Genomic DNA, 18,005 nt, shown 5'->3' with positions numbered 1-18,005 from the left:
AGATAATCTTGAAAATGTGCATGAATGATTGAAAATCGCATTCCCAAAAGAAACAGAAATTCATTTCAGGCAGACTGAGAATATATGAATGTCTGTCTGAACTTTTTATGAGCATTTAGAATTTGCTAATACAAGTTCATTGTTTGTACAACCCTTGAGAAGGATCTGTTCCACTGTATCTAGGAAAGGCAAGTTTCTTAGAGGAAGTGAAATACTTATAAGAAATTTGTTTAGATATTAGGAACAAATTATCTTTTCAATAGAAACAACAAATAATATCTCCTTTAAGTTGCCCTGAGCAGATTGGAGGAACTTGGATCATTGGATTAGATTTCCCTTTTCCCACTAATTTATGCAAAGCATCCTGTGCCCTCTCTTCAAATCACAGCTGCAATTACATCTTATCAAAATGTGTCTTTTTATTTTAATAAGTAATTGCTCACCTGTTCTCAAATAAATATAAAATATATATAAAAAAAATAGTTCCATAGTTACACTATCTCACTTGCAACATTGGGGAAAAAAATGGAAGTTTATTTTCTTTATTTGATTGTGGAATAGCCAGTATGACACAGATTTATGGCAAATATGTTGACCAAGCAGAATAATGAGATGATTTATCAAGTTTTTGTAACAGATAAATAACACTGAAAATGAGCCTGATATGTATGTTTATTCTGAGTAATTTCTATCATAATATCGGCATTGATATTGCCAATTTAAAGCCCCAACTTAAAACAAATATAATTATTAATATTTTTTTTCCCCAGTTATGAACAGAAAAGATATGTTGTTTTGCAAGTCTCCAGTTACGAGGGAGAACATTGTTTGTTATTGTGTAATTACTATGAGGAGGAGTCATGGTCAGTAGAAAAGTACATTGAGTTACAAAGAAACTCACACATGCAGAAGAAGCCACAGATGACTGTAGTCTACAAGAAAGTGCATATGGGAACTCTACACCCTCCAAAATTTGGAAAAGAACCACAAGACAAAGGTAATACAACAATAAGAAGGTGAATTGTATTAACTGGAATGACAGAGGCTAGTGTGATACATACAAGGACTAGGAGAAGGAGGACTGTGGAATTGGCTTAGGTGACATATATTAGAATATATTAGAATATTAGAATATATTAGAATAAGAAGAATGTGTGAAAACATGTTTTTGTTATCTAGACAATTTATAAGATTTTGATGTAAGTTAGAAAGGAATGTTCCTATTTGTCCCACTGTTATTGCTTTTTACTTTCCGAAGTATCAAAGTATCAAAGTGACCAAGAAAAGCTTTTTATTTTGTGTGTGTGTGTCTGGTTTCTGCCAATCAACAATTCCTAAACATGACAGAACAGAGATATTTGGCATATGTTTAAATCTGCTCAGACCATGGAAGCAAATGCACTAAAAAAGGATAGAAGTATCATGATGTCTACATTAGCAAGTAATGCGGATCAACAAGACTGTATCTGCAGAAAAACAGATGGCACTAAGGAGGTGACATTCACACCGTAAACATTTAGGATTATTACTTCAGATGGTCACTAGACTGGTCTCATGGATTGAATGCCTGAGAGTGGTTAGAGAGCATTAGATACTCTTCTAGAGAGCATCTTCCATTTTACTTTCATCCAAAAGATGCCAGTTTGCATGCTAAAGACTGCTGGTCCTTGATATGAATCAAAGCACATTTGGAAAATTGGTCAGATTTGCTTCAAAAGCTGAATTAGAACTGAACAAAAAAATTATAGCACAGGTACGCCCAATGAATACATATCTTCTCTGAGAAACAGAAAAAAAAAACCTGTTTGCACTGAGGTCTGTGGTGTTTTTGCCAGGGATCAACAGTCTCCTGCCCTAGCAGAGCTCCTATTGATACAGAAATTAATAGTTTTTATCAACATACAACATTGATTTTACTTAACAACTGAGATCTTTATATCTTAGAGAAAGTTAACAGTTATTTTGCAGGTTTAAAATGTTGAAAAGTTTATTGAGACAAGAAAGGATGTCTGAAAAGACTAAATATTATAAAACTCTAAAATTTTACATAAATGCACAATTTTATATTACATGTGCCAAAGACAGAATCTGTATGAAGAATTCACGTCACTTTTCTCCTTCTCCTTCTCCTTCTCCTTCTCCTTCTCCTTCTCCTTCTCCTTCTCCTTCTCCTTCTCCTTCTCCTTCTCCTTCTCCTTCTCCTTCTCCTTCTCCTTCTCCTTCTCCTTCTCCTTCTCCTTCTCCTTCTCCTTCTCCTTCTCCTTCTCCTTCTCCTTCTCCTTCTCCTTCTCCTTCTCCTTCTCCTTCTCCTTCTCCTTCTCCTTCTCCTTCTCCTTCTCCTCCTCCTTCTCCTTCTTTCTCCTTCTCCTTCTCCTTCTCCTTCTCCTTCTCCTTCTCCTTCTCCTTCTCCTTCTCCTTCTCCTTCTCCTTCTCCTTCTCCTTCTCCTTCTCCTTCTCCTTCTCCTTCTCCTTCTCCCTTCTCCTTCTCCTTCTCCTTCTCCTCTCCTTCTCTTCTCCTTCTCCTTCCTCCTTCTCCTTCTCCTTCTCCTTCTCCTTCTCCTTCTCCTTCTCCTTCTCCTTCTCCTTCTCCTTCTCCTTCTCCTTCTCCTTCTCCTTCTCCTTCTCCTTCTCCTTCTCCTTCTCCTTCTCCTTCTCCTTCTCCTTCTCCTTCTCCTTCTCCTTCTCTTTCTCCTTCTCCTTCTCCTTCTCCTTCTCCTTCTCCTTCTCCTTCTTTCTTCTTCTTCTTCTTTCTTCTTCTTCTTCTTCTTCTTCTTCTTCTTCTTCTTCTTCTTCTTCTTCTTCTTCTTCTTCTTCTTCTTCTTCTTCTTCTTCTTCCTCTTCTTCTTCTTCTTCTTCTTCCTTCCTCTTCTTCTTCTTCTTCTTCTCCTCTTCTTCTTCTTCTTCTTCTTCTTTTTAATATATAAATAAAATTGCCTGTTGGAATCATTCAAACCATGTAATTTCCTTAAATTTTCAATAGCAGACATATTTAAAACATAAGATGAAGTTTATATTAGGTTCCAATGTAAAACCTGGATAACTCCATTTCATTCAGAAGTCTCTATACACATGGAAGATCAGAAATAATGTATTGTAGCCCCATTTAGCGATATGTGCATCAGTGAAATTAACTCTAGATAATGTCCATATATGGTAACACTGTGCACTTTTAGAAAACCTTGCATTTCAAAATGTAAAGAAGTGCTTCTTCTCACATTTTTAACAGATAGGGGAAATTATTTTACCTATTTCATACTTGCATTTTCTAAGTCCTGGAGAGAACAAGTTAAAAGGGATGGAAAAAAATATTCTTCAGAGCATTTCCTCCACAACAACATTGCTTCACAGCATTCACAGAATATCATTTAATAGTATTGCTTTTCTAAATGTCAGCTAATAGTATGGCATTCTATGATCTGTTATTGTTATCTACAAACCATATATACCAAAAGATGATATATACAGGAAAATAGGAAGTTAAAATGGAATCTAGGAAAATGAGACATAACTTCAATCTAGGAACGGCCATGGTTTGGAAGAATATATTTCACTTCACAGTGCTCAGGTGGGGAGTAAATGCCTTCTTAATTCTAACTAATATAAGTTCAGCATCTGATCTTTATTAATACTAGATTTACATTGATAGTGAAAGCAGTTAACATTATGTAGAACATGTTTTGCAGTATGCTTTTAGTATTGTAGCTCAAGTGTCTGCAACGTCAGAGAAGACTGCCACATGAATATGAATAATGTATTTTTATTGAACAAAGGAAAAAGGAAAAGTCCTTCTGTGTTTTTATTTTATTTTATTTTATTTTATTTTATTTTATTTTATTTTATTTTATTTTTATTTGAGGTTCTTTAACTTTTAAAATACTTCCGAGCAAAGTGATCTACTAAAATTAGTGTATGCCTCTGGTTGAATTAAGCAAATGGAAAACTTTAGATTAGAGGAAATAGGAAATAAAGGTTGGGGGATTATTATTCACACACACAGGAAACATCTTTTTGGTATTTATATCTAAAATGGTTACCTTAAATCTTTCTGAGTATTTTAAGCTATTAGATAGCAGCTGAAAGTTGTGTAGACAAGGTACATAGGTTTTGGCATGTATTTTCCTACTCTTCTTCATTTTTCCATCTGTGTCATAAGCAGTACAAGAAGAAATTAGTATCATGTTCCTATAATGAAGTCATGAATTTGAGATTTACTTTGCAAGCACAGGGCTAAAAATGTGAAAATATAACATTACAGAAAGCAGGAGATTGAAATAATTTGTTTTCCCAAAATAATGTGTTGTGGTTTAACCCAGCCGGCAGCTAAGCACCACACCCTCCCCCCTTCCCTCTCTGGGATGGGGAAAGAGAATCAGAAAAATGAAGCCTGTGGGTTGAGATAGAGACAGTTTATTAGGACAGAGAAAAAAAAAATAATGATAATAGTACTACTACTAATGACATGTACAAAAAAAGTGATGCACAATGCAATTCCTCACCACCTGCTGACTGATGCCCAGCCTATCCCCAAGCAGCCGGTCCTCCCACCCCACCTAGCCACCCCTATATATTGTTTAGCATGACGTCAGATGGTATGGAATACCCCTTTGGCCAGTTTGGGTCAGCTGTCCTGGGTCTGTCCCCTCCCAGCTCCTGCTGCACCCCTAGCCTCCTTGCTGGCAGGGTGGTGTGAGAAGGTACAAAAGTCCTTGGCTTAGTGTAAGCACTGCTCTACAACAATTAAAACATCAGAGTGTTATCAACATTATTCTCATCCTAAATCCAAAACATAGCACCCTACCAGCTACTAGGAGGAAGATTAACTCTATCCTAGCTGAAACCAGGACAAATTGTAACAGGGTTAAACTTTAATTGTTGGCAGAATCTTTGATAACCTCTTTGACAGATGTTTCCTAAAGTAAAACAGTCATGTAAATATTAGCTATGGTGTAATAAAATAAAATATAGTAAAATATTAGATCATCCAGAAAGGTGCCAACATTATCCAACTACCACTAGAACAACTGTGCTAATAGGTTACCAGCCTAGTCTAGTTTTTTCTTAGTCTATACTATCCCACAAAACAAAGAACTTAAAAAATTTAAAAGAGGAAAGAAAGTGAATTTCCCAATTAAAAGAAACCCACTATACAAATACATAGAATTCATATTAAGAAATTCTTTTGTATAAATGCACTGCCCTTGTAGCAGGTCAGCATGTAGAAGACATACTGAAAAGATTCTTCTCTCCCTTTATGACTATATGAGTGTCACACAAGTAGGTTCTCTCATTAGATATGCACCAAGCTTCAGGCCTACCACAGAGTTAGTCCATTAACAAACACTTTGTTGTTAAATATTTCATTGTTATGAGCTCATGCTTAAACCTAAAGAGCAATCTGTGAAACAATGGAGTGTTAAAGATTTTACTGCCCATAAAACAACATGAGAGTAACTTTTAGAAAGCTGCAGAAGGATTCTGGAAAAGGATGGCTTTCTTTGCCTTTTATTCCTTCTTGGTGAATAATTTCTGTTTACGAACTCCCTACAGTAATGCAGAGGATCAATATTAAATCTATTGTGCAAATGAAATGATAGGAAACTCTGAAGCTTGTTACCCAACTGTCTTCAGTCCCTTTAAGATGGTGCCTCTGCAAACGTGAACACAGCATGACTGAGAAGATCCTGTTTGTGGACCTTGACTCAACCTTGGATTATTTATTACTCAACGAAATTTTGTACAGGTAAAATAACCCACAGTGGGGGTTGGGGTAGTGCACTTTTATTTATTACTCAACACATCTCTGCGGAAGGATGTGTTGTCCAGGGAGCAGAAGCTAAAAAGAGACCATGAAGTTTATTCATTTTACATTATTCTTCAGCTTGGAGTGCTGCTTTCAAGCTGGCCTTTCTTGGAGGAAATAGCAGGACTTCCATCACTTAAACTTACCATCCCTTTTGGCAAAATATGGGACATGACCTACCTACATTTAGCAAGTTGAATTGAGTATATTGTTGCAGTTAATAATTTAGTGTAGCTTCATTGTGATGTATACCTGATTGCCATTCAGACTTTGTGAAACTCAAACCTCTTTTCACATTCATCTACTTCAATTTTATATGCTAAACTCTTAATGTCTCAAAATACTAAATAATAGTTATTAAAGAGATATATTATCTGCAGTGAGAAAGAAACCTCTCTGTTGTGAGGTACAAAAACATGTTATAGCTTGTTATGTTCTGCTGTATCTATGTGCAATATATGGTTATTAATAAGGCTTCTAAAATCCTTGTGTTTGTCTTCTATGGTAACCTTGATACCTTAAAACAATAGTTGTTATTGTAATGGAAAGGAGGAACTCTGACAGCCCAGACACATGCAATTTTCAGACTTGGGAAGACAGTCAGGACACAGAGCAAAAGCTGTTGGTATAGACTTGTCACCTCAAAACCTCTTGACTGAATGTTTCCCTGTCTTCTACCTGAGGACTGTCAGAAAGAATGGTAATTTTTCCAACTCTAATGTTATGATGTCTTAAAATTTGTGTCAGAATTGGGAACATTCCTGCCATTTTCTTACAGAACCCTTCAAATTTCAACAAGACTAACCTTCATGAAAAATCAAACTCTTGATAAAGTAAGAGATTCAAACTGAATGATGCAACGAGCTTGAAAAATTCTGTCATGAAGACCTCCTCCATTTTAATTAAACCATCCTTCATTGTTTTTATCTCAATACATACAATTCCAAATTTTGGCATTGATTTTCTAGTATTTTCTTCACAGAGATAAGTGAACTAAGGTTCTTGCAGTCAAAGCCTTGAAACATTTAACTTTGTTGTATGCGGCAAGTTTGTGTTGATATTTTGGAATTTATGGGCCCACTAGTCCCATTGAAATTAATGTAATGTGTTTTTTCTAAAAAAAATATCCACAAGAAGAGATTTTGTGAATCTTATTGTACAAATTATAACTTTCACATTTAACACTAAAATATACCTAAAAAAATCACTTTTCTCATTTATATGAAAAAGATTTAGTACACTTATCTCAAGCTTAGCTACTGCAGTGAAACCTCTGATACATTGGTTTATTGACAACACTGATATACCCCCAAACAGCCACTGCAAACCTCTGGGAGATTGCCTGTGGCAGTACGTCCTTGTTCATGAGGAACTCATCAATATGTGTGAGTAGAGCTACCAACTTCTAATGTTAAAGACATTCAGCACTTTGGGGATTTAGCACCTGGTTGTACCAGCTGAAAAGTTCATTATTCTGCATGCACATGCAAGCACAGTGGAGTTTTTCCACGTAACACAGAAATGTCTGACATTTTTTTTTTTTTAATACATGAATAAGAAACCATAAGAAGGTTAAGTGTTAGCTATTAACTGTAAATGCTCATAGCTGTATTAACCTGCTATGAATACCAGCTGATGCTGTTTGTCATTTTTTTGGTGTTGTCATGAAAATTGACCAGTGAAAACGTTGCATGAATGGCTCAGTGCATAATTCCTCTTTGAAGATCCAGACTGAAAAGTGAGGCCACGGCAGTCTCCTCAGGGCCTTCTGTCCATAGCTGGACTTTTCTTTGTGAGTAGTGGAGAAAGGAGGCAGAATAATAGTTCTTTTTTATCTTGGAAACCACAGAAACCTTGTCCCAAAGTGATCTTAAATGATAGTGTGGCATTGCAGAGCTCAGAAACATTGGGGTTCTATATGATCTCTATATAGAGAAAGGTACAGGGAAAAGAAGGTCTGGAATGACATCCAAATGGGCTCTCTTAGTCTAGTTCTATGCATTAAATGGTTCATACTCCTGGGGAAAAAAAATAATAAAAAAAATAAAGATTTGAGGTATTTACTAAACAATTGTGTCAATTGCATTCTTAATGTTGCTGAATTATACAGCTGGATTCCTATCAACACATACAAACCTCACACTCTCACACAGTACTTTCTTATCAATGGACTGTGATGACTAGCACCTGCCAGGGTTGTCTTTTATGAAATTAATATTTTGAAAAACAATATAAACACAGAGAAGAGAATAATAATAATAATAATAATAATAAAAAGTTAAAAAAAATGTATGGACTAGAGCAGTCCTATTGATTTGCACTTAACTGACTTTACAGTGGAAAGCAACAACAGTTTGACATCATAGGGCATCCATTTGTTAATTTTTAACAGGAAGCTGAAGTGCTACCAATCATAAAACTGATGGGTAAACAAAATAAGGGAAGAAGTCTACATGTGTTAACATGAATGAATAAGAAATGACCATCACTGAAGAAAGACAGAAGAGTATCACTGAGAGAGCACAGAAAGATTCTTTCTTCTAGAGAACCAAATGACTTCCTTGTCCATCAGAAACACATAGAAAAGTCTGAGCCAAAGCATTTTGGCTTTTTCATAACATGAAAGCTATAGAAGAAATAATATATTTTTACTGAATTTTAATTCAAAAGCAAAAAGTACAACTGAAAAATCACATCTAAGCATATAACATAAGCAAGTCAGATGTCTAAAGAAAATCACTACAGATGTTTTGTAAAAGGCCCACAAGAATAAGGTCCAAAATGCTGGCCTATTGGTGTCTTGAAAGTAAAGCAATCACAGAGAAAACGATACTAGAAAGAAAAGTCCTTCATGCCTCCTCTCATTTCAGTGTAAAGAAGTAAATAAAACAGAACAGAACTGAATATAGAAAAAACATGTTTTTATTCTAAAGAAATTATAGGAGATGAGTATATAATGTGTCAAAAACAACTGTGTATTCTGTAATACTTGCAGTGGTACTGCCAGAAAACCTTCTAGGAAAGCATTTTCAAAACACTAGAAATACACTTTGCAGGAACTGAAGGATTGTGATAACCTTTCTGAAGATTAAGATGTGGAGAGTCATGCATTTTCAACTGATTGCATCTTGGTAACTCAGCCTGTGATTTCCACCTTGTAAAAGATTATGAAAAGAATTGATGGCTGGTTCTAAACTATCAGGAGACAAAAACAAAAAGTGTTTGAGATTGAAATAGAATTGTAACAGTAAATAATAAAGCAGAAGGTAGATAAATAAAGAAAGGTAAAGAACATTGCAAGAATAATAGATAAAAAAGACAGTTCAGTGCAAATAAATATAAAAGATTGATCAGTCAGCTGATTTTTTATCACGCCTCAGAACCTATAAAATATGTAATGCAAAAAAGAATGTTGTGTAAGTAACTACCTGTTCCATTGATGAATATTGAGAAATTGCAAAGACAAAAATGATTTAAAAATTCTTACTGTCTTTACAGAACTCTAAAGGTTCAGATTCCTTATTATACAATATTTTAGATTTCATAAAGTAGCATGCATACAGAATATATAAGAATAAGATAATGCTGCAATCCTGCATATATAACAGTGAAGGAACAGAGACAGCTGATATTAGCATAATGGAATCAGTAACAGAGTTTTGTCCATTATGAAAGAAGAATGTAGGAAGGGATGTGGATATATCCCATACCTTTAAGTGAGACAAAAACAGACAGCTTGAAAAGTCTGCCATTTACCAGTATGTTGATATGGAGAAATTCTGGGAGAAAACTCAATGGTACTGGCATCAGAAGTCTCCCTTGATGAGAAAAAGCAGGGCAAACTGGGTTAGGAACACAGGAGCTGCCATAGCAAGTTGAGTCAGTAATTCCTCTCTTTTGTTATCCTGTTTTTGACAGGGAGCAGCTATCAGTGCTTAAGAGAATAGAACAAAATATTAAAATGCACACAGTTCTGGAATGACTGTCTCACTGGTGAAGTTGTTTTATCTTTCTCTGTTGACTGGAGTTTGGCTTATTATCTAGAGGTCTAATGTTATGATGGCACTCAAGAAAACCCTTTAAATATAACAGCAAATACTGAGCTTTACTCACATCTTTTCTTTTTTTTTTTTTTTTTTTTTTACTTATAAAAGTGTACAAAAATGCTTGTCAATATAAAAAACAGCTGCAGAAGAGCTGGAAGGAAAAGATTGTACCCCAGGCATCAAAGTATTTTGTTATGCTTTTAAGGCTGGCTGAGAAGCTGTGGTAACGCTCCCTTCTCTTACACATGTTGATTTGTATGTGGAAGTTCTATGTTGGACAAGAAAAATCCACAATTTGATTAAATCATATAAAATAAACAAATGTTCCTCTTTGAAACTTGGTTGCTGAAGAATAAATAATTTCAGAAGTGGAATTTCAAAATTCGCCCCAAACCCATAAGCAAATCTTAAAAATTTGCTGAGAATATTGCTATACTTAAGAATACATTGACTTTGTCTATGACCACCCTGTCATTAACTCTCCAGTTTGTTAGGATTCACTTGCTTGCCCTTCCTAGTACTCTTCCATCCTATCTATAAGATGGTTTTATATTTGGTATGTCCTCAGCTAGACAAGCAGAACACTTTTTTGCCCATAATGCTTGACGTCTCCACACAGAATGATTTAGAGATCCCAAGAAGGTGCTGATGGAACTGCTGATGGCACCAGTATGTCTGGGTCAACTTGGTGGTGTCCTTGCCTAATCAGCTACCTTGAGATGAAGGGCAAAGTAGCCTTGGAGCAGTAAGCAACCTTATTTATTGCAGAACCTGAGTAGCATCTGGGTATTGTCCTTGTATGAGCTGAGGAGCCTATCTCATGGCAGGTCAGAAATAATGGGGTCTCTAATATTGTGAGTGAAAGTGCAATAAACATCAAAACAGTATAGTCTGAAAGAGGATATGACTGTGAAGTGCAAAATCACAAATGAATATACTCCCATTGTTTATTTCCTTAAATACACACATTCATCTTGTAGCAGATCTCAGACAGTATGCTAGACACAAATGCAATCATAATCCTAGTAGACTGCATGAACTTCAAGAAACTAATGAATCCTGAATGATGGCAGGCTCAAGATGACTTTTTGTCATGAAATGTAGGTGATTATTCTTTGGAAAGAACTTGTTAAATTTACTCTATAGAGAAGCCACAAATGTTTTAGGAGAATTTTTTAGAACAGATTTTGTTACAGATGTTTGTGCTCAAGAACTTAAAAATTTGTTCATGAAACTAAAATAATAAAAGTTCGGGAGAATCACACAAAGAAGAAAGAAAGGTCTGAACAGCATGTCTTTTTTTTTTGTTGTTTGCTTTTCTTCATATTTTGCAGCAGACCATGCAAAAATATACAGAGAAAACAGTAAATGTAGGAAAAAGACTCTTCTAATCCTGTCTATTTCAGTGTCCATCTGCAAAAATAGCAGATGCCAAATGAAGATTATAAACCCCAAAGAATAAAACAGAGATATTCTTTCAGTAGTCTCCCAACTATATATTAATCAGTTCAAAAATATGAATCAAAAAGGATATTTAATTCCCTATGTTAACCATTATTGTCATTGAGAATATGTATATTTTACTTCTTCTATATTCTACCCTATTGTAGGTTGAATGGAAAACTGCTTTCTCTGTTAGGTATCAGCTTACTAGATATTAATTTTAATAGGTTTCCTTGCTTTTATCGTGAAGAAAAGTGACTACTTCTTTCTTTGCATTCACTATAGTTTTATGATTTTATAGATTTTAATCATATTATTTTTTCCACCATCAGTTTCTAAACTGGGAAATTTGAGTCTACACAGCTTCTTATCAATATTTTTTTTTGAGGGGGGGAGGGGGAGGGCAACAAGAATTATCTACAATTTAAAAATACAGATTTATTTAGTGGCATAAAGGAGTTTTTATGGTGTTTTTATTTGTCATGTTGATTTCTGTGGAGGATTAAGCTAGCATTTTCAGCATGGTCTTGATAATTAAGCTCAAAATTCTTTTTCTTAAGCATCAAAGCATAATAGATCTCTTACAGTTCATTGCAGTGAAATGATGTGTTTTTTTTTATTTCTCTTGTGTATATAGTGAAACTCCCCAGTTTCTTACTGTAAATGTTTATTATTATTATTATTATTACTATTACTATTACCATTATTATTATTATTTAAGCCTTTTTGGTATTTTTTACAGTCCCTGGCTGTGGCTTGACCCGTGAGGAGCCCATACAGTGCTCTAGCAATTCTTGGTGGGTCACTGTGACAGGCTGCAAATTGAAGTTCCCAAGGGAGATCTACTTCTGTGCTGAAGATGATTCTAACTCCCAGCAGTCTCTACAGAATACAGAAAGTGCAAGTCTCTCCTTCTGCTCCTAATTCTTTGCAATGAATTTAACTCTAACAGAACTGAGGATTTACTTCCTTCTCCTCAACCAATTTTCCTCTTCTGCTATCCTTTCCTCCTCAAAAACAAACAAAAAAAAAAACAAAACACCACAAACCAAAACAACAAACAAAGCCCAACCCAACCCAACTCAAACTAAGAAACAACACTCACCATCCACAAAAAATATTTACTTTTCAAAAAACACATAATTTTTACCTTCACTCAGTTTTTCAAAATATATTTAATTATACATATATTCCATGCCTCAGTATCAGACATTTAAAGAAAACTCAAATAAAAAAGAGTTTCTACAGTTATACTTCAAAACAAATTAAAGTTCTCTTTATCTGAAATGCTGATATATTTTTTTTTTTAATCTTGTAAACATATTTTCTCCAGCTTGAGAGATAGTCTGATAATTCTAAGAGGAGAACCAGGCATGTTTTCAAAGTTACATGGCACTAAAAAGCAGACTTTATAGCAGTATTCAGCATATTAATGTGGTTTGATAGTGTGACACTGACAAAGTATCAAATTTACTGTCAGAATTGTTCAGTGTCATGTCATTTGCATAAACTCAACTTCTGGAATAAAGCAATTTCAGACAAAGCTGGCTGCTGTAAGAAAAAGACAGGCAGAAGATATTTCATCTCAGGATACTCAGCCATGGGAGGACAAATGATCATTCTGTCAGAAAAATTAAAGGAAAATGTATTTTACTTTCATGTTCTTATTTCAAGTTGGAAAAGTTTATTGAAAACAGTATTTTTTCTCATAAGCAAAATATTTTACAAACATTTTCCAAGAATGTATTATTTTTTCATACAAAAAGCTTTCATCGTTCATTCTCTTTCTCTTTCTCATGAATTTGAAAAATTGGACCGGAAGGCATTAAAAATTGGAAGAATTAAGTTAATGAAAGTTTCCCATTTTTTATTTTTATATATAAATTATTAAATATTATTATATTATTATATATAAATTATTTATATATATAGATATATATTTTTTTTTTCCCCAGAGGAGTAATATTTTGGGTTTATAAATCTTAGAGAATGGAAAATATTTTAAAAATATTTAGGTTTTATTGAGACATTACTTTTCAGTCTTTTTAATTTTGTCACAAAAATGTTTTGTTCCATACTGAGAAGCTGTTTCATTAACTAAACTTTCATTGACTTCCTCCACCTCATTTTTAAATTTTTCTCTCAACAGAGAAGAAGTGACACAGGTGACTGCATCAGTATTAGCATTTACTTCTGGCTTCTACTGCAGCTGCAGTATAAATCCCCTATAGTGCTAGTGTCTATATAAATAACTTTTTAAGTATCTCTCAAATGGCAAAGTCTCAGTTGTGGCCCTCTGTGAATGGAGCATATGTAGAGTGTGTATATAGTCCGTAATAGAATTTTGTTTTCTTGTTTTCCTTTTCAGTTGTATGCTTGTTTTTGTCTTGTATGCTTCCTGCAACATTTTCAGTAATTTAAAAAATATGTTTGTCTCTCCTTTCTCTGCTTTCTATCTTCTTTTAGCTCTGCTGAATGAAACTTAACCTTAGTAACAGTCTCATTTGAATCACGGTTACAAACACAATGTAACATAAGGCAAGAATTTACAAGAATGAATTCAGTTTTGATTTATTTATTTATTTTTCCTGACAGCGAACAAACAAGAATTTTTACTGGAATTTAGAGTGGGGACAGACTATACTGGAAAGGGTTAAAAACTCATAATAGTGTCTTATGGGAAAAAATCTGCTGCAGGAGCATTTTGTCGTTTGCTCACAGTTCTCCAGCTGGGCTTGAGCACATGGAAATAGTTGACCAGTCATTTCAGAAGTAGCTGAACTTCGCATACCACCCGCCATGGAGGAAAATGTCAGGAGGTGCTGTATAAATGGGGAGAGAAAAGTTAACTGGGAAAATTGGGCCAGTTTAGCTTGTAGAAGAGAATACTGAGAGGGGATGTTATCAATGTATACAAATATCTGAAGGGAGGGTGTCAAGAGGGTGGGCCAAACTCTTTTCAGTGGTGCCCAGCAACTGGACGAGAGGCAATGGACATAAACTGAAACAGAGGAAGTTCTGGCTGAATATGCAGGGGCACTTCTTTACTGTAAGGGTGATAGAACACTGGAACAGGTTGCCCACAGGTTGTGGAGTCTCCTTCTCTCAGATATTCAAAACCTGCCTGGATGCAATCCTGTGCAATGTGCGCTAGGTGACCCTGCTTGCCAGGGGAGTTGGACAAGATTATCTCTAGTGGTCCCTTCCAACCTCAACCATTCTGTGATTCTGTGAAAACCAGAATGGTTCTACAGACTTCTTGCTGTTCATAGTACAATTTCATTTTAATTATGCCTGTGTAATTAGTAATTAGTAATACTGGAATTTCTGTAGGTTTTGAAGTTAGTAAAAACCTTGAACCTTGTATCAAGTGAAGAATTTTTTTTTGTTATTTTGCTCAAATCTGCCACAGTAACAATCAATATACCTGCTTGTGATCACAAGGCAAAAGCTTTGAGGTATATACAGAAAAAAAATAATCAGTGTGTTTTACTCATAATGAAAAACCGTGTGTCCACATAACTTCTCATTTGAGATGACACTGATGGGGATGTTGGATTTTGAAGTACAGACAGGGAAGAGGAGAGACATCTCCACACATGGGGAACTCATCTAATGCTGTCAGAAGTAGCTGAGAATCTTCTTTCTAAAAGCTTTTGAAAATGTATCCATCATCTTAGGGCTTATAGAAAAGTTGAATATCATTCTCTCATCTTCAGGCAAAGGACCTTACCTAATGACGAGAGAAATAAGTTAGCTCAGTCTGTTCATAGCTTGAGTGAGAACATGGTGTCATCTTCTGAGACATAAAGCTTTCACTAGCTCACAAGTAGATAGGTTCTGCATTATCTCTTTCTGCATAATCTTTTACACAAATATTTAGATTGATCATATTATTTGCAACATGGAAAATTTCAGTACTGTCCTTGATGTTATACACAAAAAACATGAACCACCAGTAAGACAGGCACATTACTTGACTTTCTTAAGTCAGATAGATAGACTTTCTTTTACAAGAACCAGATAATATATACAGTGGCAACATGTCACCCATTTAAGTGTTTCTATGATTCAACTCTTTATGGAGAGGTTATTTACAGATATGCCAGAACTAGATCTCATTAACAGTTCTGTTGAAATGGAATAAAAAACTACTTTAAACTCATTACCCAGTGTTGATTCTACTCACAGTGCTTACACTGTTCTCATCATAACTGGGGCTTATAAGCCTTCTCTACTCTTTCACCAGTGTCTTCATATTGATGCAGAAAAGTCTGTGTTCATATTCAACAGGTTAACGAACTAACACATCACACTCTGAACTACTTGCAAATAACTAATTTAAAATTTGGGTGTTTCAGAAAGGTGAAATCCATGAAGGAAATTATTAATTAATTAGAGAAATCTGAGGTTCCACTGAATTTGACAGCAATGTGTGTGAACGCTTCCGTGTTTCTTCTCAATGAGTGTAGATTTTTGGCTTTATTGTTAATGTGCGTGTGTGTGCTTTTTTTCAGAAAGGGAAAATGGTTTAGCTGTAGAGAAAAATTGGCTACACAAAATGCAGTTCAACGCACAAGTAAAAAGTTGAAAAGTGTGGTTAAGTGGTTCATTCCTAGTGACTTCTGCTGGTAACAGCTACTACTTTTAATGACACTAAGTGCAACATTTTTAGAGAGAAGATAATCCCTAAACATCTTTCCAAATTTAGATGGCCCTGTAGCTTCTTAGGCTCCCTGACAAACAAAACCACTCCAGAGACAGTGGAAAGTCTTATGACAGGGGGCAGCGAGCATGTCTTACATCTGTTTGAAGTTTTACATCAGAGAAACATCCAAAAGTCAAGTGGATTTCAGGAAATTGTTATGTCTCTAACTTCACAGTTATTTAAGTAGTCTCACTAGGCAGTAGACGTAAATTATCTTCCAGCTATGACTATGCCACTGGAAAATGTGTTTTGTACTAGAAAGAGGCTCACAATTTTATATGTATATGCCCAGTAAAGTAGTCTGGAAGACTTCTCCCCAGCTACCTCAAGCTAAATCAATTCATATTAGATTAAGTAGTTCAAATATTTGGATTAAATTGCTGGATTTTGCTTGAAGTGAATAAAGCAGGATGTGCAGAAACAGCCCTTCTGGCAGGTCAAATTTATATTATGTGCATTGGTAAAGAACTGAGGGCTGTAAACTGAAAGCATGGCTGGATCCTACATAGATTCTTTAAAGTAACCTGTAATTTATAATTAGTACATTTTGTTTGTTTGTTGTTTGTTTGTTTTTATTTAAGGTAACTTTTTATAAGTAAAATACACTCAAGCATGAAAAAAAAATCACTGCATGGAACCTGTTATATTAGACTAGCTGAATTTAGATTGATCTAAATGCATAGCTATTAAATTTACCTATCCCACTACACACTGATCTATTTCAAGTTTGCTCAGAATGAAATAAAAGATTTAAGAAATTCTTACTATTCTTCCACTCCATTTCTTGTTCTCTTTTCCTTTATGAAGGTTCTTTTCTTTTTATTGTGTCTTAGATGCTTCAGGAAATATTTCTCTTGGAATATTAAAAAAAAAAAAGAAAAGTTCAAAACACAACCAAATAAACTGTGACCTTAATCTTCTACTAGTGCAAATCAGTCTAAATTCACCAAGTTGGAAAGAACATTAATGTGAATTCCTTACCTGAGTGGGATATCTCTGGGTGGTAGGAAAACTGATTTTTCCTTCCTTTTCCCCTTAACCCATTCATTTAAAAAACCCTATTTTTTTTTTTTTTTTCTGGGCAAGCAAATCTAGGAAGCCTTTTACCCCTGTTTCTGAAATATTTTTGTTGAATCTGCTTGGTCACCCAACATATTTGCAAATATTAATAGAAAATTTAGACAGTAATTAAAGTCTGCAAAGCAGATGACTGTGGAACAATATCCACTCTTTTTTTTTTTTTTATGATGGGATATTCATGAAGTGGTTGCCAGCTTGGAATAGGGATTTTTATCTTTCCTGGAGATCTGTCCTGCTAATGGTTTCAGAGAGTAGTAGTAAGACATTTCCGCTCACTTGAAGTGGCAGATGTTTCTAGCTGATTTCACTGTAAGCCTGAGGTTGAATCAGGGACATTGGTTATAGATGAGGGATGGAGAAGGCTTTTTTTCCTCAGCAGCTTTACAGGCTGCCTTGCTAAGAGGACAGCCTAGGATGAAATTTATCTTTTATTGTTAAGTACTAAGAAAGCTGAAGCAGGAAAGGTGGCTGTGAATAAAAGTTGTGATGACTCATCTCTGATCTCTCTGGTTTGTAATTAGCAACATTTAAAAACATGAATGAGTACAATTGCCTCTCTTACAGAGTGTAAGCTGGCCTTGTCCTCTGCCAGCCCAGGCAATGGCTGTTGGCACAGACAATGCTGTAAAAAGACAAAAGGAAATCCCACAGTGCTAGTGTATCAGGCACTTAGCTGGGAGCAGGGAGAGAGCTCATATTGCTCTAAGAAATAGAGCAATATTCTATATTCTTACTTCTAAATTCTAAATTCTTCCTTCTGTGTTTATTTTCCACTGTGTGCACTGCCTTCTTTACTAGGTAATTGAAGTCAATTCTTCCTTTATTTTTTTTCCAGGCAAATCCACAGTCCTCACTCAGCTCCAAACCCCAAAGCTTATTGCCCTGAAGGAGTTGCCTTCTGTATTTGGAGACTGGGATTTCAGAGTAT

General features: G+C 35.1%; 1 protein-coding gene across 2 annotated transcripts; it reads left to right on the top strand.

The window, feature by feature from the left end:
- Nucleotides 1-875: 875 nt before the first annotated feature.
- LOC310890353 (uncharacterized protein) lies at nucleotides 876-17,985 on the top strand. 2 transcript variants are annotated; one of them, XM_083852687.1, is made up of 5 exons: nucleotides 876-997; nucleotides 5,629-5,740; nucleotides 7,118-7,185; nucleotides 12,032-12,189; nucleotides 17,913-17,985. In XM_083852687.1, exons 1-5 carry the CDS (start codon nucleotides 904-906, stop codon nucleotides 17,961-17,963), a joined length of 483 nt encoding a protein of 160 aa, XP_083708813.1. In that variant the 5' UTR covers nucleotides 876-903; the 3' UTR covers nucleotides 17,964-17,985. The 2 variants fall into 2 exon arrangements, 1 of the variants encoding a protein (XP_083708813.1); XR_014577215.1 differs by lacking the exons at nucleotides 876-997; nucleotides 7,118-7,185; nucleotides 17,913-17,985 and having other exon boundaries at nucleotides 4,396-5,740; nucleotides 12,032-16,293.
- The last annotated feature ends 20 nt before the right edge of the window (nucleotides 17,986-18,005 follow it).

The sequence above is a fragment of the Anser anser genome, assembly GCF_964211835.1.
Source record: "Anser anser genome assembly, contig: HAP1_SCAFFOLD_704, whole genome shotgun sequence".
Classification (NCBI taxonomy): Eukaryota; Metazoa; Chordata; class Aves; order Anseriformes; family Anatidae; genus Anser; species Anser anser.
Note: the sequence above shows the minus strand (reverse complement) of the source record. Positions and strands in the feature narration are given on the sequence as shown.

Excerpts from the sequence above, each read along its gene's own strand:
- LOC310890353 (XM_083852687.1), top strand. The coding sequence starts at position 904 with ATGCAGAAGAAGCCACAGATGACTGTAGTCTACAAGAAAGTGCATATG. Across the intron at positions 998-5,628 it reads AAAAGAACCACAAGACAAAG|TCCCTTTAAGATGGTGCCTC; the intron begins GTAATACAACAA and ends AACTGTCTTCAG. Across the intron at positions 7,186-12,031 it reads TGAGGAACTCATCAATATGT|TCCCTGGCTGTGGCTTGACC; the intron begins GTGAGTAGAGCT and ends TATTTTTTACAG.